The sequence below is a fragment of the Anopheles merus genome, chromosome X (assembly GCF_017562075.2).
Source record: "Anopheles merus strain MAF chromosome X, AmerM5.1, whole genome shotgun sequence".
NCBI classification, from domain to species: domain Eukaryota; kingdom Metazoa; phylum Arthropoda; class Insecta; order Diptera; family Culicidae; genus Anopheles; species Anopheles merus.
In genome coordinates this window covers 4215968-4238994 of record NC_054081.1, presented here as the reverse complement: position 1 = coordinate 4238994, position 23027 = coordinate 4215968, and the positions used below count along the sequence as shown (strand labels likewise).

The 23027-nt window shown below is 48.6% G+C and overlaps 1 protein-coding gene across 1 annotated transcript in view; it reads left to right on the top strand.

Moving 5' to 3' along the window:
• LOC121590193 overlaps window positions 1-22797 on the top strand; it is a 33652-nt gene extending 10855 nt beyond the window's left edge. Inside the window, exons 3-13 of the mRNA XM_041909646.1 lie at window positions 11143-11575; window positions 11687-13378; window positions 13461-13557; window positions 13633-14542; window positions 14621-14918; window positions 15001-15170; window positions 15421-15534; window positions 17854-18033; window positions 18101-18301; window positions 18366-19751; window positions 21039-22797. Of these exons, the coding sequence (XP_041765580.1) occupies window positions 12893-13378; window positions 13461-13557; window positions 13633-14542; window positions 14621-14918; window positions 15001-15170; window positions 15421-15534; window positions 17854-18033; window positions 18101-18301; window positions 18366-19751; window positions 21039-21102 (3906 nt within the window). The 5' untranslated portion in view covers window positions 11143-11575; window positions 11687-12892 and the 3' untranslated portion in view covers window positions 21103-22797. The remainder of the gene's footprint in view (window positions 1-11142; window positions 11576-11686; window positions 13379-13460; window positions 13558-13632; window positions 14543-14620; window positions 14919-15000; window positions 15171-15420; window positions 15535-17853; window positions 18034-18100; window positions 18302-18365; window positions 19752-21038) is intronic.
• The last annotated feature ends 230 nt before the right edge of the window (window positions 22798-23027 follow it).

Genomic DNA, 23027 nt, shown 5'->3' with positions numbered 1-23027 from the left:
GTGGTGGGGGAGATGATACCACTACTCCATGATTGCTTTGTCCGTTTTGTATGTGTGTATGTGTGTGTGTGTGCGTGTGTGGAGAATGGAGAAAGGGTTTCCACAGGCAGGAAGTGTGGTTGTGAAATCCAGCAAAAAAAAAAATGGCATCATGCACCATTTGCCAGCCACTTTGCAGAAAGGAAGGAACCTTCTCCCTATCCTGATGGATAGAGGAGGCAAAGAGGGGGGAGGGGGGCAATTAGGGCGGGTTGGTACCGGTTCGAGCTATTCCGAGACGCCCCGGGCCTTGTGCTTTCAGGCATCTAACCCGAGAGCACTGGTTTTGAAGAACCCGTTTGCCCGTTTGCGAAGAGCTTGGTTCAGAATTGTTTGGAGGCTCTAAGGAACAGCTACGAAATTGCTCCGTGAGACAGGTTGTGCTCGCGATGTCTACGGACTTGCTCACAGTCAAGTCTCGTATTGTTTGGCGTGCTGTACCATTACGCACCGAGGGTGAAAACTACAGAACTGAAGAACTGTAGGCTTGAAGAAGTGAAAAACTGAAGAACTGGGCAACGAATGAAATAATGATCCGAAGAATTGAAGAACTGGAAAATTGAAGAATCTTTCAATGATTTAGTCAGTGGCGGATTTAACGGTACGCGGACTGAGCGGCCGCGGAGGGCCCCGTCAATTTAGGGGCCTCGCGGATGGTAATTCCAGCATATACAACAATGTGTACAGTAGTCTCATCGAGAACTTCTGTGCCCAATAGGGGCCCCATGGACGAAGAAACTCATACTTGGTGTTTGGTACTTGGTGTCCAAAAATGATATCGAGTTAGCACTTGTTTTTTTAGTATATCGTTTCATAGACTTGAAATAACGATCAAGTATAATTCGTAATTCGTTGTTAGGCAGTGTGTTAGATCGTCATCAAGAAGTTTGTGATCTAGGCGTTACACTCTCTTTAAATTTCTGTTTAAACGTTGACAACACTGTTAACAAGGCATACAAGATGCTAGGTATTATCTTTCGAAAATTCCGATAATGTAGTGGTGTCTTAAGTCTTAAGTATGTCGTTGTTTATTTGTCTTGTGTGCTGCTGGGTGATGTACTACTCAGTACTTTGGTTCCCGGATTGCACTACGATGCTCAACACAAACTAGGCAACACAACGAAAGTTTTTAAGACTCGCTTTATAATGCGACCAATTCAGAGGACTTACAGCCATGTCAAGTTATCGCTCGCGTTGCCTTCTGCTTGGCCTATAGACGCTCGAACACCGTTTTAAGGTAAACCAATGTGTATTTGTTGCTAAAATATTCGTCTAAAAAACGAATTAGACGTTGTTTCTTCGAGAAGAGCAACATCTACGTGCCTTCGAGACCTCTTCGCTCTCATAACTGGTTTGTTGGTGAGAACAGGCATACCTTATATGGATACAATGAGCCGTTACTCTATGACAAGGCAATTCAATACATGGTCTTATCACTTTGATTTTAATTTAATGACCAACACATTTAAATAGAATATTTTATTAATTTCCAATTTTGGCGACACTGGCTTAAGACAGATGTTAGGGGAATAAGTTAGGGATTAGGTGTTGAATACCTTAATAAATAAATTAAATTATTAATTTATAAATAAATAATTTAACTTTATGGGTAGTCGAGGGATCATAACCCCCCCCCCCCCCCCCTCGCCAGCAACCCATTACGGTGAGTTTGAAACAAAGCCAAATACAATATCCTCCCCCCCCCCACCCCCTCGCTCGTCACCAACAGGGGGCCTCACCTTCTTTTACCGCTTAGGGCCCCCGATACCCTAAATCCGCCACTGGATTTAGTCCAGGAACTCAGGACATGAAGGAATGGACAACTGAAAACATTGAGGCAACAATACATATTTAGCTGCAAAACCTGAAGTAATGAAGAACTGAAAAAAGCAATGACCAGAAGCATTAAAGACTTAAAAAACTGAAGAAACTGTAAATTCTTGAGTTAAGGAACTAGTTTCATGAGATACAGAAGATTACGGGGTGGTTCCGTCGCTTCAGTCGTCAAATCACACGAACAATATGGACAAGGCCGTCCATCGCAAGGACCCAATGAGACTATGTGATACTTCATCAAATCTTCAAAGCATGTACATGCATGCATGACGGCGTAGGTCGTTACGCCAATAAGAATAATATTTAAGATGTGAACGATTTCAACACCGAAAAAAACTATAAGTTCTTCAGATTACATGTGTACTATGTGAAGTAACCGAAAAATTGAAAAAAAAACGATGACCTAAACCATTGAAGAGCTTAAATCCTATAAATTCTCAAAAATCTACCAAAAAAAGAAACTTTGAATTCTGGATTTGAAGGAACTAAACGCAGGACACGCTTATTTTGGGCTAAAATACTAAGGACCTATCTTGGTGAAGTACTGGAAACGAATAAAACAGCTAAAAACTGAAGAAACTATGAAGTTTTTGAGTCAAGTTTGAACAACAAAAAGCTGATTAAAAATTACTGAATAACCGATGTACTTGGAATTGAATAGGATTGTTAATGCTCTAGAATGAAGTTTAAGGGCTGATGAATAAAAAAAGGAAGAATTCACATCCAAACCATTGGTAAAGAAAATAGATCTGATTTTCAACCTTCTAGACCGACAATAACTGGATGATATTAAAACTATCTAGTGCTAGGAACAGTTGAAGGAACATGTTGGTGAGTAGATTCGCTCTGAGATACTCTGATGTCTGACCAATTTCTTGATGATCCTGACGTTGCATTGGACATTGGAATGGTTAAAAGTTTGTGCAGTTGCTTCCAAACAGCTAACAACCTCCAATAAAATACAATATGAATAAGTTAAATCCAATGTCCCCAACCGGCGAGACCTGGTTCCATGTCCTATAGCTGAGGCTGAGCAGGCATCAAACTTCCTTACCCAGAACCGGGATGTTATTTTCCATTGCACAATGGCAAACTGATGCAAACAAGCCACCTGAGTTGTGCACTAGATTAGCTCTTTCCGCCCGTCTAAGCACGAGCAGCTTGCGATAGGCGAGGCGTATTTGCTTTTTGCGTCCAGCATCGCGTCCCCCCCCCCCCCCCCAGTTTCGTGCTTTGCTTTGGAGCGCAGAAATTCTCCAACCCAGAACGGGCGAGAGCGATGCATTTTATTTTCCACAAGACTGCTCCCCTAGCAGCCTGCCCGCGAAAGTACGAATCAAGGTAGAGCTGACTGTTTGGGCTTCCTTGTGCGCGGACGGCGCATCCAAACGAGTGTTCAATTATCGACGATCAAAATCAACTTGTTTACCCGGTTCGAGTTTTCGCTGGAAAACATGCCCCCGAGCGGCATGGCGGTGGCGCTGGTCCTCCATTCCGGTTTCGCTTTTCGGGCAGCCCCCGTTCCAGGCACTCGCTCGCGCCGAAGCGTAATTCTCCGCCGAGTTTTCGCGAAGATGCCGCTGCCACTGTTTCGCGATACGCTGGTTGAACTTGGAGATAGCAATTGTACACCCATCCCGGTACATATCGAGGCGAAGGAGACCCTTAGCGGGTTCCAAAACCTCTTCAAACATATAAACAACAGCAACCGACTCGGTATGTACGCCCGCGCGGAGTGGGCCGATGAAAAAATGGCGCGCAGCAAACCCGTAAGCAATGCCCGATTATTCATAGATTTTGCATACGGTTCCAGTTGGTTGACCTTTTTTTTCTTGCTCTCGACACGGCCTCCTTTCTCACCTCCCAAGAGGGTCGTCCCTGTGGGCCTCGGTCGGTTTCGTGCCCCGTGTCCGTTTGGTAAACCCTTCTGTTTTCCCACCAATCCGCTGATGTGCTCCCGCGATGCAGTGGGACGCCTCAAACCTTTTGTATATATATGTGTGCGTGTGTGTGTGTGTGGGTAGGTGTTGTTCGTCGTTACCGGAGTTTGTGGAAGCTCGTTAGTGAAACTCCACGATGCATCATCGTTATCGATTCAGTATCGGTTGCGTCGGTCGGCCCCGGGCGGCGCTTGCTGCATTTCGTTTGGGGGACCCGGCCTGAGCCGTGTTTGAGATCCACCTGCTCGCCTGTTCCGAAGGCTGCTTTTGTTTGTGTTTCCTCCCGGGCACTCGCCAATGTTTATTGTTCATAATTTTATCCCACCCGCGGCTGACTGACCTTCGGGCGGTGGCAGTGCAGCGCAGATGTTGGGCGGGGTTGCCGGGGTTTTGCGAACGACTCGGAGGCGAGGCGCTCGTATCGACTTGTTGCTGGTGACATTTCAAGATGAGCGGCGGCTTATCGTTTGCCTGTGGAGGATGCTGCCGTTGCCGATGCCCCCCCCCCCCTGGGACGGCTGTGTGGCACGCAGTACGAAGGTGTCTGCCTGGTTTGCAGCACCATCTTGTCCGATTGTTTATCGATTGCATCAGCAAACGCCAGTGATTGGCCAATCACGAGGCGTACCTGTCACTTATTTTTAACACAATTCATCCGACTCCGGAACTGCGGCAGCAAACGACGAGCGCTGACGCCAACACGGAAGGGCTACAAACAATGCTAGCCTTAAACGATGACAAATCACTGTAAAATGGGGATCTTTTTCACGTAGAAAGCTACATCGGAAACGTTTCCCTCTAGGAAGAGGGCCTTTGATGTGTAATGTGTGTTTAACAATTATTGCAATTAGCTTGTGTTAGGGTTAAACGTGCTACTGCTCGATTCAAATTCAAATATCGTTACTGGGACAACAACTAGGAGAACTAATTCAACGAAATTTAATTGGGCAACCATCAACATTGTGCTATGAGAAACAAAACAAAATTATCAAAGTAAATGTCAAAAATCCTTCGGGAAACCCTGTAGCAGGAGATGCGCGCCCAGCAAATGATGCCCATTACCCAATTTTCCGGCCAATTCTCACAGCCTATACAAAAGCACAGCATCTTTCATTCGGATGTGAAACGTTAACGCATGGTATTGCATACATGCAGGCGGTTTAACGTGGTTTGTCGCTGTTTGTGACTGTATTTGAAGTAAATTGGTGCGAAAAAAAACCTGTTGCACGTTATGTGCTTGCACAATAGTTTACGATTTTATTTAAAATCAATCATCAATTATAATGCATAGTGCCAGGTGAAGGACAGTGCACGGAGGTACGCTTTCCAATGATCGATCGATCACGGATAGTGGTGGGTTTCATGAATCTTTCGTTGAGATTCATTCATATGAATCTTGAGCGAAGCTCGAATCGACTCTTCAAAGATTCATTTATCTCGAAAGATTCACGAATCTCCAAGGATTAATGAATCCGCAAGGTTTGAAGCTCGAAGAATAAATAAATCTTCAAAGATTCATGAACCTAAAAGATTCATAACTTCAATAAAGTTCAAATATCTCCAGGGACTCGTGAATTTCTTCAAATGTATAATTTTCAAAATATTGTATTTGCACGATTCCACCAAACAACATGCCCGTAGCATGGATCGTCTCCCCGTAGCAAAACAAACTATCCGGCTTGCGTGGTACTTGCCACGAAGTCCCGAAAACCTGCAAAGGTTGGCGTGACCACGTAGGTTGCTATGCCAAGAAGATGAGCATAATGAGCAGCTCAAGCTCTATGCATTTTTCGAAATGTATGAATTTTTTGAGATTCATGAATTCCTAGAGATTCGTGAATCTTTCGAGAGTCATGAATCATTGGAGATTTATGATTCCTTACAACCGAGATTCAGATTCATTGAATCATTTCAAAGATTCATTCAGATGCATGAATCTGAAACAGATTTACCCAACACTAATCACGGATGTTAGTTCATTCTGCTCAATGATGCATCGATGAACTGATGTTCTGTTCATTATTTTCTATTTTTTTTATTGACTAGGGAGTTTTCCCAATCCAATTTTGCTCATTGAAGGGTAATTTTAATTCATGATGGCTCATTTTATATTCATTTTGTCGAACTTTTTGCCTCCTCGGATGTACTAGACATTCACTTTGTTTTTTAGCCATCTCCTAGCTTTAGTTTACTGTTTGATGTTGAAATTGTATCAAAAAATAATTGATACACCCGCGGTGCTGCAACCAAAAATGTAACAAACGATCGAAGCAGCAACTGGGGCGAGTCGATCGATCGTATCTTCGGATCGCACGTGTTTTTGCAGAAAAATGTGAAAGCTTACATGTTTGCAACCGTCGTTAGGACGCAGTGTTTAAAATACGCTATGAATGTTCAATTTTGAATGAACTGAAGTTCATTTTTGTTCATCAAGTCCATAGCAAACTATCGCTCATCATATCAGACAGATGGGAGGTTATGAGACGAAACAAATACAAAATACACTCATACAATCAGAGCTATGTTTTCAACGGGACTTTGGTAGACTTTCGAACTATTCAACTGCTGCGACTACTTCAACTAAGACCGGGCAAGGAATTACCGTTGCAGTATGCGCATTAAGGCATAAGCTTGGACTGTCGTCTTTATTGACACAAGTGCCACATCTCCTCGAATGTTTAGCTGCGTTATTTGGATACTTCATCGCAACAATACCCTGTCTTGCACAGCATAAGACGATAAAGTGGGAAAAAAGGTTTAGAATGAAAGAAGCTCCATTTATTAAATCCGAAATAACCGTTTTAGCTCCGCTCACGCTGCAGTCATTGCATCGCACTGGAAAGGTTTAAAACAGCGAAACAAAACAATCTTCCGGAATAGTGCCGTCCGACGCGGAACGGAACGGACCCCTCGCCCAGGGTCCCGTGTTTCCACGAACTCCCTGTGCTGCAAAAAGGTTCAATTTCGTGCAGCATAATTCGTGCAGCTCGTTAGGACCGGGAAAGGATAGCGGCTGTTTACACCCGGGCAACAACGTTAGGATACGCCAACAGCCAACGGCGGTAAGAAAAGCAGTCCGACATGCTTGCCTCGCCCCTCCGCGCGGGTTCCCGTTTTTACCGCGTATGCCCCATGCCCCCAGGGAATGGTGATTTATTATCGCTGCTTTGAACGATTAAACGTACGTTTACGCCTGCCCCGTTCGTGTCACGGGGATGTCTTGTTGTGTGTGTGTGTGTGTAACTTGCCCCCATTACACAGTGGAGAGGGAAGGAAACAAAATCACATGCAATCCATGCCCGGTGGGTAATGGAAACATGCATATTTTACTACAAACCAGTTTTTGTTCGTTCGCAAACCACTGCCCTGTGTGTGTGTGTGTGTGTTCCCGGGCCGATGGACGATGAATAACTTCCTGTGAAATGTGACACAGGACTGCGGGGAGCGTGGTCAGGCGGTTTCTGAAGGCGGAGTTGACTTGAACCGATTTTGCTTGGGTTTGCTTGAAGCTCTTTTCTTCCCATTTTTCTTATTAAACTTAAGCTTATTTTTTAAAGCGTTTTATCCTTAGCTTGTTGCCCAAAAGTTGGCTGCGTTAGGCGAGAAACAACTTTATAAACTGGTACCTACCACCGCAAGGAGCTTGAATTTACGTTACGCTACGTTATGCGTTTACTATGCGTTACACGTTGCGTTACCTACATACGTTATACGTTAAAGCAAGGCGTTATTTGTCTGAGAGTTTGCATTTAGGATCAAAATTGTCCCGTACAATCATTGATTCAGTGCATTGAAACAGTTTTCCAATCCTTCTCCTTAGTAAAGACGTTGATTTGGCTCAAACGGTATGACCACATGTGAACAATGTTATTCCAGGAACGAGCATCCCTTACAGTGACATCCACAGCGTGTGCACGTTGCACGTTACTCTAGCACATTTAATGCACTGCCCTTAATTGCAAGGTCCCGGCACAATTGAATAGAGTGCAATATTTATACCACCTATTAAGCTTTACGCCGGCGTACGTACGGCACCGATTACCGCGCGGTGCGCTGGCATCTGCGCATCACACTATCTGCTGTTTTTTTTTTCTCCCGCGAGACGCAGCGTTGCATCAAAGCGGCGAAACCATCAAACTGTAGCTATAATTTTAATTGACATAATAGCGCTCCGAGAAGCAGAACCGGTCCGGCTGCGAGGGACGAAGCGGAGCGCTAAACCCCGGGGGTTCTAAAATGTTTATAACATTTGCTGGCAGGAGCGCGATGGAGACGCCAAGTACTTTTGAGCAAGTGAGCAACGGCACAGATGATAGTGTCTATTGTATGCGACGCTGTTGTGCATACACACACACACAGAAACACACACACAGACACAAAGAGTTGCCAGCTGGGTTTGAGCAGCGAGGTGCTGGTTAGACGATGTCCAGTATTTTCGACCGTAATGTGCTGGAGACTGACGATTGATTGATTTTGATTGATGAAAACTGCCAACAAAAGTGAAGCCACTCTGGTTAAATGAAGCTCCGGGTAAGGTTGCCGTAACGGTTGCCCATGCCAGGCTCGCCATGTAATACAATGTGATTAGAGTAGGTTCCGAGCAGCTTAAGGTTGCCTGCTAAATTTCGGAAAATATTTCTATGAGGGCCTGGTCTTGTTCAATTCGAATCTTTGCGAAAGGTTTGAGCCGATGCCTTTGTCCTCGAGCGCTACGATGTGGGGATGGTGTCAAATGCTTCAAGTACAACAGTGCACAAGCTCTTTGGGATAGTCACGCTCAGCCTCAAACTCCACCCAAAAGTAGGAGCGAAATTAGTAACCAGATGTTGAGCCAACTGTTCCTAAGCAACGACTTAAAAGTGAAGTAAAAATGTAAGATGTAGGTGCTGAGCGTTTATTCTATTAGATACATCCTACAGCTGTATGGCAGCAAGGATTATGTTCACATTAAGCTTCTTTCCTTTCTGGGAAACTGTTTTATGGGACGACTATTAACGCTGCCGGTCAACAAACTGTCCTCGTGCGATGATCAATTTCCAGGATAGAAGATTGCCCTGGTTGTGATGCTGTACACTTACGGCAGCATATGAGCACATAAGCCCAACTATATCTCCATGGCAAATGGCACCGACCGTAGAACGACACAAAAAAAAAAAATAACCGCATTCGATCTGTGTCGGTGCAACTTATGCGCGGCTCCGCTCGCGCAAACACCTGCACCACCACCCATTGGTATGTGTGCTAAGTATAGATTTTAATCTTACGAGAACCCATCGCTCAGCGCACATCGTCGGCACCGGTTTTTAACGCTCTCGCCCAACGATTTAGACCGTCCCATGCTCGCCTGTTTCCGGATGTACTCGCCATGTCCGCAAAACCCTTTTTGGTGCGATAAATATTTTGCTCCAATAATCGAAGCAAGCCACGGGGGAGAGCACATTAACATTAAGAATGAGCAAACCCACCCCGGGCGGGGTGTTGTTATTGCGTAACAGGATTGCGGTGCATTGCAAGGGAGGATGCATCGCGCACACACACACACAGTCACACAGTACGGTGAACCGTTTGCTTTTTCGCCACTGCTGCTTGCCCCGAGAAATAATTGTTTACATTTTCAACACCCGCTCGCTCGGAGCTGAACTCAGGCAGTAAAAGTAAGGTGCAACACGAGGGACTGGTGGGGCAGTGCCAATAATGGATCGTCTAAGGCGGAACGGTCTGCCGTGACATACGTGGTGGCGGATCCTGTTAGAGCAATCAAAAAAGGAGTGCTTTATGACGGGAATAGCTCCATCTGCATCAGATTTCACCCCACCGGAGCGCATCCAGCGGAGCGCTAGCTCTTCTCCAAGGAGTTGAGGAGGACAGTGGGAGGAGGGGGTGTTCATCATCTACGCCACACATAGGAAGTGCGGGGCCGCGCGGGGTGACGCACAGAACGGGTGGCGCTGAAATTTATTTACTTTACTCACCGATGACAGTTGGACGCACAGCTTTGCCGTGGAGGCTATCAGCGCGCTTCAAAATAGCGGGCAATAAGAGCGCGAGTGACCTAACCCCCCGGGGACGTGTGCGACGGGAGACTGGGTGCTGACAGATTAGTTTTCTTTTCAAGGTTGCCCGGTATGGTTCGTTCCGTGCCGTGCTGCTGCGTTCATTTCCTTCCTCCCTGTCTTGGAACTGGGATAATGACGGGTGCCGTGCTCAGGTTGTGAGCACTAGAGCAGCGTCACCATTGCTAGGATCATCATCATCGCTTTTATGATCTTCCAGACCAGTTTGGGGTCGGCAAGCAGTAACATTTGGAGTAGTTTAACGGTCATACAGTAACAAGCGCATTACTTTTGTTAAATCCTCGCTACTTGGATGACTATCTGTCATTAAACACTGCTGTCGGGAATGGTTCATTGAGCAGCATGGTAGCGAAATCCGTCACTGGATTGGAGTAGGAATTGTGTCGGTTTCTGGACCGGGTCATGGTTGCGATCATTTCCTTCACTGCGGCAGATTAAGGTACAATGTTTCGATAGGAATAAAATGGGGATAAGTTCCTCCAATTCTTCAGCAGGGATTAAAATCCAGTTCGAGATCCGATATAGGATCTAGATCTTGATTTAGTTTCTGGCCTAGTATTGGTTTGTAATCAATTCTAGGACCGATATGGATATATGAACAGTGCCATGACCAGTATGAGTTCAGGATTAGTTAAAGGATCGGTATAGTCTAGGAATCAGTTTCAAGACAAGATTATTTCCAGGAACCCTATGAGTTCATGATTAGTTCCAGGAGCTATGAACAGATTCAGGATCTATTCCTGAACCACTATGAATCAAGTAATAGTTCCAAGACTTGTATAGGATCGGTATGGATTCAGGATCAGTTCCATGGCCGGTATGGTTTCAGGATTTGTTTCGTACAGATATGGATTCGGGATGAGTTCGAGAACCTACATGAATTTAAGATCAGTTTTCGTAGTTTTCGATTTGTAGTAATAATATTGATTTACGATCGATTTTGCACGATCGATATGGACTTTGGATCAATTCCAGTAACGGTATGAGTTTGGAATTAGTTTTTGGATCGATATATAAGGTGTAAGAATATCTCGAGGACTAATTCATATTAGAAGATTATTTTCAAAATCGTATAGGTTCAGGATCGTCATCTCAGAGTTAAAGTATACTTTGAAATTGCACAGCCCTGTAACCGGGCCGAATTGACTAGCACGCTACAAACAATTCAACCAACCAAATGTTTCAGCCAGAAGATGCTCTAACGCGCTGGTGTGTATATTTAATCTTCTCCTTGTTTTTTTTTCACGTTCCAGATACATGAGGGGGTGACATCGAGATGGGCCAGGGGCTCGAACCGTCAACTGCAGATCTCTTTCTGTTCTCCCGGTCGCAGCCCCCCCAGCTTCCGTCTCGTACCGATTTCTTCGAGCGATCGAAGAAGCAAGCGCATACTAGGGACAACAGTATAGGCAGCAGCAGCAGCAGCAGCAGCGAGCGAGGAAGCGGCAACGGCAACGGAAAGAGCAGCGGCGACGTACGGTTTGCGCTGACCAGCAGCAGCACAGACACACCAGCAGCTGCCCATCACGCACGGTGGCAACGGTGGCCCGCACTATCACATCACCACCATCACCACCACTACTACTACTATTACTACCACTACTACAGCTACTTGCCGCAGTACATCGGTGCGATTGGCGCACGCGGTGGATGCCGTACGTTTGACGTACTCTTCAAACTTTCATGGTAAGTGTTGGTGAGTGGCGTGCGACGGATAAGTGGATGAATAGTGTCCCCGGTGGTGGAATGACTTTTCTCTCTCTCTCTCTCTCTATCTCTCTCTTCCTCTTGTGCTAGAGTTTTCAACTAACGCACGCAACAATGGAGTTTGGCTAGGAAAGGAACGTCGTCAGTGATCTGCGCTTCAGGTGAAACTAATCTCGTACAAAGAGAGACAGAGAGCGAAAGAGCGCGAGAGAGCGAACGAAGGCAAATGTAGTTGACACATCAAACACACACATACACACAGATCCACACTGACGCACGTGTGACCGAACTCCAGTAACACAGCAACAACAGCAGCAGCAGCAGCAGGAGCAGCAGCAAAAAGAAACAATACTAAAAGCAACAACCGAAAACGACTACTACTGCAGACACCTATACACAACCTTCTGGGAAGCAGAGCAGCTAAACCAGGCAACAACCGTCACACACCTATACACAAACACATACCGTCTGGAGGCGCTTCCGAAACCATATCCACAATCCAATACGGGTATTGTTCCCCTTCATCCGTTTTGCTTTTGTCAACCACGCATCACCACGCTCGACGTGCGGACACTGCCGGTCAAGCAGTAACGTGTACGTGTGTGTAAGGAAAGGCTCTAGCACAGAGAAAGCGAGAGCGAGCGTACAGCACGACGCCCAGTATTACGGCAGCGCACCGGCCGTGTCTGCTTGCGAGTATCATCGAGCACACTCAATCGCCTAACCTTAGCACCAGTAGATGAACCGTGCGCCATGGTTGCGTCCACCCAGTGAGCGCAATCGTATCGCAACTCTCCAGTAACAACAATATCTGTAAGACTCTGTTACAATACCGCCAGTACCTTTGCTACTACTACTACTACTACTACTCCTACTACTGCTAGTATTTCTACTACTACTACTACTGCTACTACTGTGCTATCGTCTACACTCTTTTACCCTGTCTGTGGTTAAGACATCCACCGTACACTAGTAGATAGTTTGGTCCACCGTTGGACTCAGGGCCCCCAATCGACAGTGTCAGCAGGATCTGGGAATCTGGGCGTTAAACCTCCTACCAATCCGATTCAGGAAATCGGGAGCCAATCAATAGCAGTACTATTCACACAAAAAACACCAACAATCAATAGCCTGTCCCTCAGCAGCCTCGATACCCGATAATCACGACTACCAGCTAGGACGACTCTCAAGCTAGGGAGTTTTTCCCCTCAAAAACCAAACTTTTGATACTAACGCAAGGTGCTCAGACTCTAACGGCACCGGATCCTCAAAAATCCGCCCCTCTCAGCGAACAGAATGGCCATGGATCCGCCCGACGTAGTGCTGTCGCCGGAGCGCGAGAGCAGCCTGGTAGCGACCGCTGGCAGCAGCAGTGGTGGTGGTGGCAGCAAGTCGACCACGGCCGCACTGCTCCAGCTACAGCACCGGGCAGCCCATCCACAGACCCCACCGGCTGCGTTTCATCTGACCGGCGGCGGTGTAGGCGAGCCGGCACTGCATCAGCAGCGCTCGGCACTGCTGGTGCAGCAGTCCTCTACCACTACGACGCCACCAGGCAGTAGTGGTGGTGGGTCTGCTGCTGCTACTGCTGGAGTCACGCAGCTAACAGGCATTGCCGTGCCGACGGCACTGCTAGCCTCGGCCGGTCAGCTGCAATCGGTGGCCGGTGGATCGAACAGCTCGGCGGGCGCCACCCCCTCCGGTCTAACGACGACGGGGTCGAGCGGTACGCAGCCAGCGCCTCCGATCGAGCGACTCTCCCGACCGATGGCGTTCGATAAGGTAGGTAGCGGTTGGGGCAGCAGTGCAAGATGTGCAGCGGTTTACTTCAACGTATTTGGATATCCCCTTTACCCCTTTGCAGATGGAATCACTAGTCCGCGAGATGCAAGACTCGGAGAACGGTGTGCCAGTGCGCAGCCAGAAGCTATTCCTGACCTCCATACCATCGGCTTTCATGGGTAGGCCTGTCCCTGTCGCATGATGTAATCGCTTGAGCACTAGCAGTTAACCTTCTCTCTTTCGCCCGCACGCAGGATACGACCTGATCGAGTGGCTGATGGAGCGGCTAAGCATCGAAGAGTCGGAGGCACTGAACATTAGCAACCAGCTGTGCCAGCACGGTTACTTCTTTCCCGTCTCCGACTCGAAGACGCTGATGGTGAAGGACGATTCCTCGCTGTACCGCTTCCAGACGCCGTACTACTGGCCCTGGCAGCAGAAGGCGCCCGATCAGATCGAGTACGCCATCTACCTGGCCAAGCGGTCGCTCCGCAACAAGCAGCGGCACGGGCTGGAGGACTACGAGACCGAGGCGCTCGCCAGCCTGCACAAAAACCTGAAGGGCAAGTGGGACTTCATACTGATGCAGGCGGAGGAGCAGGTGCGGCTGGCGAAGGACCGCAAGAAGGGCGACAAGATCGTGGGCGACTCGCAGGAGCGCGCCTACTGGCGGGTGCATCGGCCGCCGCCCGGCCAGTTCACGCCGCTCGAGCCATGCCCGATACCGTCACGCGACCGGCAGGGCAAGCCGCGCAAGCGCACGGTCGAGGACTGGCAGCGGGAGGTCGACATACTGAAGGCGTCGCTCGGGCGGAACCGGGTGAAGATGTCACAGGCGTGCGAAAGCCTGGTCGTCTACTACGAAACGTTCAGCGAGTACGACCCGATGATGCAGCCGCCGCTGCCGTCGAACCCGTGGGTGACAGAGGACGTCAGCTTCTGGCAGCTGAACCACCCGGTGGTGGAGGTGCCGACCGAGAAGCGCGTCAAGCGCTGGGGCATCTCTATCGAGGAGGTCGTGTCGGATCCGACTGGGTTGCAGGAGTTCACGCACTACCTGAAGAAGGAGTACTCGCACGAGAACATACGCTTCTGGATGGCGGTGAACGATCTGCGCCGCTCTTCGCACTCGCAGATATCGCGCAAGGTGAAGGAGATCTACGAGTAAGTCCATGAGCCAGATTAAGCTGATTAGTTTTTACTTGCAATGCTTGTGTTATATCAACTTCTCCTCTTTTGCAGAGAATTTCTCGAACCAGGCGCACCCTGCGAGATCAACATCGACGGTAAAACGATGGAGAAGGTTCAGCTCGGGTTGAAGAATCCGTCCCGGTTTGCGTTCGATGCGGCGGCCGAGCACATCTACACACTGCTGCTGAAGAAGGACTGCTACCCGCGGTTCGTGCGCTCGGAGCACTACAAGAACCTGATGGCGAACGCGATCCAGCCGTCGCTCAAAAAGCGCTTCTTCGGCTTCGGCGGCGGTGCCAAGAAGAAGGGTTCAACCTCGACCGCGCCCAACCCATCGATGCTTACCCAGGTACGTGCATGTGTGTGTAGTGTACATTGTTGCGCAGCGGAATCGTCATTAACCTGTTTGCCTGGTCGCTTTCTACCATCAGCCATCCACCGGACAGTCTGGGTCGGGCAACGTGAACAGCCTGTCCAAGCGACGTGGCAGCGACCGCAGCCTGTCGGGATCGGCCCACGAGCTGGCGATCTCGGGCGTGAAGGACTGTTCCAAAGTGCCACATTCTCATAGCCAAAGCAATCTGAGTGACATTCCGTACAGGTAAGTCAAAAGGGTCGAGGGGTGTTTGTTTAGTGTTTGAGCGCACTCTACCTTCGATCTGCATAGGATGTAGAAGATGTACCGAAGCGGTTAGTTAGGTTATCCTCTCACTATGCAGCTAGCCTGTGTGCGTTGCCGTTGATTGCTGATACTGCAGTTTTTTGCGGTTCGTTCGCTTGTTTTTACTTCTGCTGCTGAGCTGATCTTTTCTTTCCTCCCGTTGTTCTGTTGTGGCCTGACGACCTGCCAGCGTATCGATCTACCGTGGTGATATGCCGTCCGGTATATACGAGGGTGTATCGTCATCTTCCAGCAGTAGTACACCCGTGCGAGGCAACGTACGAGTGACAGTTGGAAAGCAACAGTAAGGAAAACACATTCTCCACTCTCTCCGCTAACCAAACACCTCTCTTGCTCTATCTGCCTTAACGGACTCATACCAATCTTGTCCACTACTAGTACTAACTACTACTACTACTAACTACTACTAGCTATCGTACTACTTCATACAATAACCTGTATCTGGACCTATCTCGTACAAAACTAATAGGTAGAGTTTTGCTTATACGCTCGGACAAAAGTACGTCACGACGGAATATCACGACCTGCACACATGCTAGTTGTTTCAGAAGCTCAAAATTGAAAGCTGAACGTACCGCCGTACATACTCCTGTTGACACTAAACACACTTCGCCATCGCTTCCTCTGGACTTACCACCTTCTCTTCACAACGCTCTGTATCTCTCTGTATTCGGTGTGTGTTTGTGTGTGTGTGTGTGTCTGTATGTATGTGTGTATTTGGTGGTATCAACAGTGTCAGCGATACTTTGACACAGTATGAGACACCGTGCGCGCGACCCACTCAGTTGTTTACTTCTCCTTTTTCCTGTTGTACTAGTTTGTCACTATTGTTCCTGAACTACTTTCGCCTCCGTTCCGCTGTGTTCCGTGGTGTCCGATCTCTGCATTACACTCCTGTACTTCTTGTTCCATGTTTGTGTACACTTAGATCGAGAAGTCTGGTCTAGGAGAGATTGATCTAGATGTATGATTTTGAAAGAATCTCAGTAAAACTCAATAATGACCTTCATGAATCTTTAGAGACCATTGAATATAAAACCCTCTTAAGAGCTGTCTTTACCCAAAAGCTTTATGCATCTCCAAAGGCTAGTGCTTCTTCACACATTCGGCATTGCTCGAAGATTCATGAATCGTCATAGACTCAAAGGCTCATGTCCGGCATGGGATATCGCTCCCGTATCATCTGTCATCTGACTCATAAAGAATGTATTAACTATAAGGAATCGATTGAAAAGATTCATTCAGTTGCAACGACGAGTCATTCGATGCATGAATCGAATCGGTTGGACAATATGAATCTCAGGACTATTAAATCTTGCATTAGCTTTTAGGCTCAATATACATTTTTTTATCAATTTGAAAAGTACGTCCTTCTTCGTCCTTGTCATTGCAGTAAGGATTAGATTTGATTGATATCCCGAGATACATTTCTCTTTAATGTATTATGATTCTTTAGAGATTCAAGGCTCTTTAAAAGTTCACTAACATCTCAAACTTTCGGGACTAAGAACCTTTGGGAAAATCCTGAATAGTCGACTCCGAGATTCTGATTGATTGAATTTCACAGTTTGGGTCAGATGTATGACTTTGAATATCCTGAATCTCCCAACACGGTATTATTCGAATTGATTTGGAGATTTATGACTACCGTTATTCCTCCAATGATTCATTAACAACTCTTTTTTTTCTCTGGAGATGTATGAATCTTATCACAAGGTTCCGCAACTCGAATGACTCTTCTTGCAATGAACACATTGAAGAACTTTTGTTTAAATCGCTACATGTTGTTTGATGATCTTTTCTATATGTTCTATATGTGTTTGTGTGTTTTTACAATGATTCCTACCTATATAGAGTCAAGCCCTGCCTCGCTTTTTACCTCTTTAAAGCTGTCAACATTTACCTCCCTTCTGTAGCGGCACTTGAACGTTCGTTCTTTCGTACGTTGTTAGAAGCACCAGTATAGTCTTCTTTCGCTATCTCCCCCTCCACTGTACTGTACCTTTTCGATTCCTGTATATCGTCTGCCGCCAGGCGACGAACCTTCAGATGCTCCAACGTTCGGTGCGTTACGCTCTTTTCTGTCCCTCTTTCTATCTCTCTCTTTATCGCACACTCTGTTCTCCTGTATTTGAAGTCCAGGCGTGGACAATTGTATTGTAGCTTGCCTACGGCAGAAACCCAACACACACGCACACTGCCATTCTGCCCCATCCTTGTGTTACATGACCGCTTGTGCCGCCTGGACACGATCCGCCGTTTTACTCGGAATGCTAACGACTCTTTTCCTTCCGCTCCTTCCCCATTGTTTGTGTGTTTGTGTGTGCGTGTGCGTACCGGTGTACAGATTCCAGCACTTTCGGTGTTACATCTTCCCAAACCTTCTATCCACTCTACCATGAGTGTGTGTGTGTGTGTGTCTTACTTTGTAAAAAAACAGAAGCATTTTCTCGGTGTTCCATTTGCAAAACGGAGGCATCGGTGTTGGATTTCGGTGGCAGTTTCGATCCGAGATGGGCTTGTTTGTTACCGTCTTTTATTAATCGGGTTTTCTTTTTTTACGGTCCTACACCCCCCCCTCCCCCCTCCCCCCACTCGGCAGAGAGATGAACAAAAATCTCGGAACGACACTCGAGGTAACGCTGGAAGGGGCCGTGTCCGGTGCGTGTGCCGTCTGCCCCTGGGACACGCCCGTCATCGAAAAGCCGGCCGCCGAGTCGGCCGTCTCGGTCTCGGTGTGCCCGTGGGACAGTGCCGACGCCAAGCTGCCCACCAAGACGGAGTAAGTAGGGGCGTGGGCGGTGCCAGTTTGCCTTTGCTAATCGTTTGCCTTTTGTCTTCTTCAACAGCAGCACCAACAGCAGCAAGTCGAAGCAGCACGGCGACCATCATCCGCCGCACAGCACGGCCGAGATCAGCGAGGTGTCGGAGCGGATGAAGCGCTCGTGCGGTTTGCGCCAGAACACGCTCGACGGTGACTTTCACAGCACCAAGCGGTTGGCACCGGTTGTGACCGAGCAGCGACGGGCTTCCATGACGATGGCGCCGAGGTGAGTGTGCACGGGCTTGGGCCGGGTGCGGTGCCTAACCGTGTCTCTTCCGCTCGGTTTTCAGACTGTCCGATCTGCAGTTCTGTATGCGCGCGAACTCGACCGGCAGTGGGGCGACGCCGCCCGACAGCACCGCCTGCCTGGCGAACCTGCCGTCCCAGCAGCAGCAGCAGCAGCAGCAGCAGTACCTGCATCACCAGTCGTCGGTGCGCATTTCGCAGGGTTCGCTCTCGACGAGCTTCGAGGAGAAGGAGGAGGGAGGCTCGGGCACGGTGTTCTACCAGCAGGATGGAACGTCCGGCGCCCCTACTCCGATCGGCGAGGAGCGCGCTGGACAGGTCGGTACGGTGGCGGAGGACGTAGCGCAGCAGGACCGTGGCCCGGGCGACAATCCGGATGCGGCTGAAGGGGCGGCAGGGGCACGCGACGCGACGCCCCAAGCGCAGCCGGACGCGGACGTGCCACCACTGCTGTCCACCGCCACGTCCACCGAGCCGCTCGGTGCGGCTACTGAGCTGGTCGGCACGCAGCAGCAGACGTACGGCGGCGTACCAGCGGCTACGGCGTGCCCCACATCGAACCCCACCACCACCACAAACACCACGATCACCACCACCACCACTACTATCTGCACCTCGTCGGCCGGTGCGGGCCGGGCGAAGGCGAGGGAGGCAAACAGTCAGCGTCCGACGAACGTGGACACTGCACCGGAATCAACCACAGGCACCCCTAGGATAAGTGTAATCTATGCAAACACACCCGACGACGACGAGCCGGCGGAGGAGTACGAGCTGGCAGTGGGCCGCGAGCCGGAGGCGGCAGTGCGGGAGGCAAGCGTCCAGCACGGCAGCCCAGCGGCGGAGCCACTACTGGACAGTGCCAGCGTCGCGACGCAAACGGTGGACGTGCTGCTGCTGCAGGGTGTCGACGCCGCCCAGGACCTGTCGCCGCTCACCGAGGCGGAGGACGGCTTCTACGGGGAGGCACTGCGGCGGCAGCACCACCACCAGCACCAGCAGCACCACCCATCCGAGTACGACATCATGATGGACGGTGGCGAGAGTGGGCTGCTGCCCGGGTGTGTGGCGCCGGCCCCTACGCCCGCACCCTCTATCGCGCCGCTGGCCGAGGTCGAGCTGGACCCGCCCGACGACGAGCCGGACGAGGAGGAGCAGGAGGACGGCGGGGGGCAGGAGGAGGAGGGGACCGGGCGGCTCGACGGGGAGCCCACGGGAGCGGCCCAGGAGCCACCGGGTGCGGCGACGCTAGGAGCACCACCACAGCAACCACCGTCCAGCTCCGGTGCGGGAGGCGCGGACGAGCTGGCGAGGCGCCGCAAGCGCCGGGAGCGCAAGGACCGTCCCCCCGAGCCGGGCACGTTGCGGGCGCAGAAGAGCGAGGAGGAGAACAGCGAGCGGAAGGGCGATGCCGTCTGCCCGTGGGATGACGAGTGAGTGCATTGTTTTTTGTTCCCGACGTCCTGTTACTTCAAAATTTATCACTATGGGAGCCATCCATACATTACGTAACGTATACAGGGATGGGCGGGCCTATCTTTCAGCGTTACGATACGTTATTTTGGGGATAGGATGAGTTTGAAACTGTGAAAAATCCTCATAGTATGTGACGTCGTATATGGATGACACTCAATAGCTAGTAATTAGTGCACAAAGAGCTACTACTGTCCATTTTAAAACTTTTTATTCAATTCTATTCGCATCTACTTACTGAAAGCCGCTTATTGTAGTAAGAGGTCTTCAAGAAGTAAGCTGAATTTAAATTAGGGATAAAACCCTACCCGCAAATTTCCGTTAAATGCCTTCTAATCGCCTTGTAATCGCCGGCGAATTGAAGGCGATCAGCAGTGCATTTAGCAGTAATTAAATGCCTTTGAAATATTTCACTGAAAAATTTCGCTTTTAATTTAAAATTTGAAATAGCAACTGTCAAAAGAAAACCTTACAAGCTTCTTCAGCACTCCACTGTGGTAGTGCTCCCAGATATGAGCGTGAGATTCGATAGCACGATTTACGTGTTATGTTCTCTTGCGTTAAGCTCTGGGCTGTTTCACTTTATTAAAGATGGTCTGCATTATTCGGTTGTTAAAGACCAACCCGTTAAAAGGTGTTAATATATAAAACTCATTTCGATAACTCTAAAAAAGGAGAAATGAGATACATATTTCTCTCATCCTGATAATGAAGGGTGAACATAGTGTAATTACTATGTTTTTTAAAAAGGTATTATTTTAATTTAGCTTCACATAAATTTTGTTTGTATTAAGTATAGCAAGAAAATATTTATTTAAAAAGAAATAAACACAAAAAAGATCTTAAAAATCAGGTTTTGAACACACGCTTTCTCGGTTCGGAACCAAAAGCGTTATCATTGCTCTATTTGGAAGTTACATTAGTGAGGGTGCAAAACCAGTATATAAACAAGCTATGATGGTGGCAAGCTATCTGTTCTCGTTGAAGAAAAAAGTTGAAAGATTTCAAAGAGAACCCGTTACAGCCCTGAAAGTTTCGGTTGAAATCTTTATTCGCCTTCTAAGGCGACTAAGGCCTTAAATGCCTTCTGAATGCCTTCAAAGCCGTTTAATGCTGGTAGGGTAAATACTATAGTACATTTTTCACATCTCACATGTTCAATCAAACGACTTGTTACTGAAACTAGATATTCTTGGTTAAAATTCTCTCTCTCTCTCTCTCTCTCTCTCTCTCTCTCTCTCTCGTAGGAGCGAATCAGCGGCGGATGATGCACCGTACGTGAAGACCTACTCCACGCTGGGCTACCTGTAGGGTGGTTTCGGTGGAGCTAGAACCATCCTACAGGTGATAGAAGCGGCCGGGTACGCAATTGCGATATAGTGGAACGAACGGCATGATACGGAATCAGGAGCCAAACGCATCCAAGCGAAGCCAGCAGCCGTTTGATACAGCATCGTTCAGTACAGTGCCCGTGTACCGTTTGCAGCACAGAGTTTGACTTCGTACTCCTTCGGTGTCGGTGTCGGTGTCGATGCATTACCTACACACATTCGATGTGGTTTAGTTCTCGGTTGATTGAGTGTCTCAAACTCCACTGTTGGTCGTAATCATTTCTGCTCACTGTACAAAGGCGTTGACTCTACTTTAAATTGTTGCCTTCAGTTTTGCCATAATTCCAATTCGTGTCTTGTTGTTTTTTTTTTCATTTCTTGTGATTATTTCTGGAACCAGAACTCCTTTTTTGCCTATCTTGTTGAGCATGCTAGCGTAACGAACCACCTGCTTGCGCGAAACGTCTCATAACGCACGGCACATTCGGCATATCGATTCCCTGGTCGGCCAAATCGAGCAGCCGGTCCCCGGGCCCAGGCCGAATAAGAGATTCCAGTGGCCCCGTCGGCGTGTAGGTTGTCGCGCGGGTGCAACCGCAAACCGATCAGCTTCGTACCGACGGGATGATTTCGCACGATCGCCGGGTTGCTGATCAGCTCCTATCCGACTGGCCGAAACATCGGTCGGACACGTGATGAGCCTCCGTGTGGTACCGGATGTCGGAGTGAGCCAACCAACTGTCAGCTGCTGCCCGGTGGCTGTGGTGATTCATCAACACCATCCCTCCCGAAGCGATCGATACCCGAAGCTGATCCGGAGCCTTTGCCAAGCATCCCGTGCCGCCGCCTCGCCGTTGAAACCATGCCCGGTTCCTCTGGCGGGTAGTACATACACGCTGCCAGTGCCACCTTGACAAGCGAATCTTGGAGCCTCCGTCGCGATTAGCTACGGCAGGCTTGGGCCCGGCCGCGATTCTGCCTTCGATTTGTGGAGCGGGTTGAACGGGTGGGGGAATGCAGATAGTAGCAACAAGAAACAACAATAACAACAAACCCGCACTTGAAAGCACGTTTGGCATTATACTAGCAGCAGCACTCTTACAAGCAGTAATATCAGTCTTCCGATTTGAGAGTGATGATCGCACACGCGCACACGTTTGCGGCGTCGGCGCACCAATGGATGTGATGCAAGTGCTGCCAGAGACCTCAGGGTTTTAGACCGGTTGCGGTGCAATAATTTCGAATATATCTCAAAACGTACACATAGTACACAGTTACCAGGCAACGTACGCTCGAAACACATCATACTCATACGTACGCATCTAGCAGTAATTAGTGGAAAGGAGATGGAGCTGACAACAATGTAAACCTTTAAAGCAACAGCAAACAAAATTATTAGGACACTCCGTTGATATCATGCGGAGTATATTACTCATAGTAGTCAGGTTAGTAATTACTGCAGTTGGAGCTCCGCAGCTCCACCAGCGCAGTAGTGGTGGATAACGGGAAGCGTTAACTGATTGTGCTACAGGGCCAGCTCAGTGCACGCGTTGGCTTAATATTTAGCAACTAGTGTACGAACGGGGGCATGGACTCCAGTCTGTAGTAACCAAAAAAAAAGAAAAAAAAAGAAAAATAGCGTTTTTAACTCAAATCACTCAAGTCTAGAGCTAACAAACATTGCTGTACCGTTTGGTTGTGTACGTGAGAACGCCTTGGTTGAACTCTTCGGTTTGCGTTACTGCAACAAACACTCAGCCAAGCACTCAGCGTGCAATTGAGTGCGTTCGATCGCTCGAGTTGTGGGTAAGAAGCGTTACTCAGAAGCGTTATATACCTGCAACTACCACCGGTTTAAGTTGCTGATCTGTTTTTGTTTTTTTTTTTTCAACCAACACTGCGGAC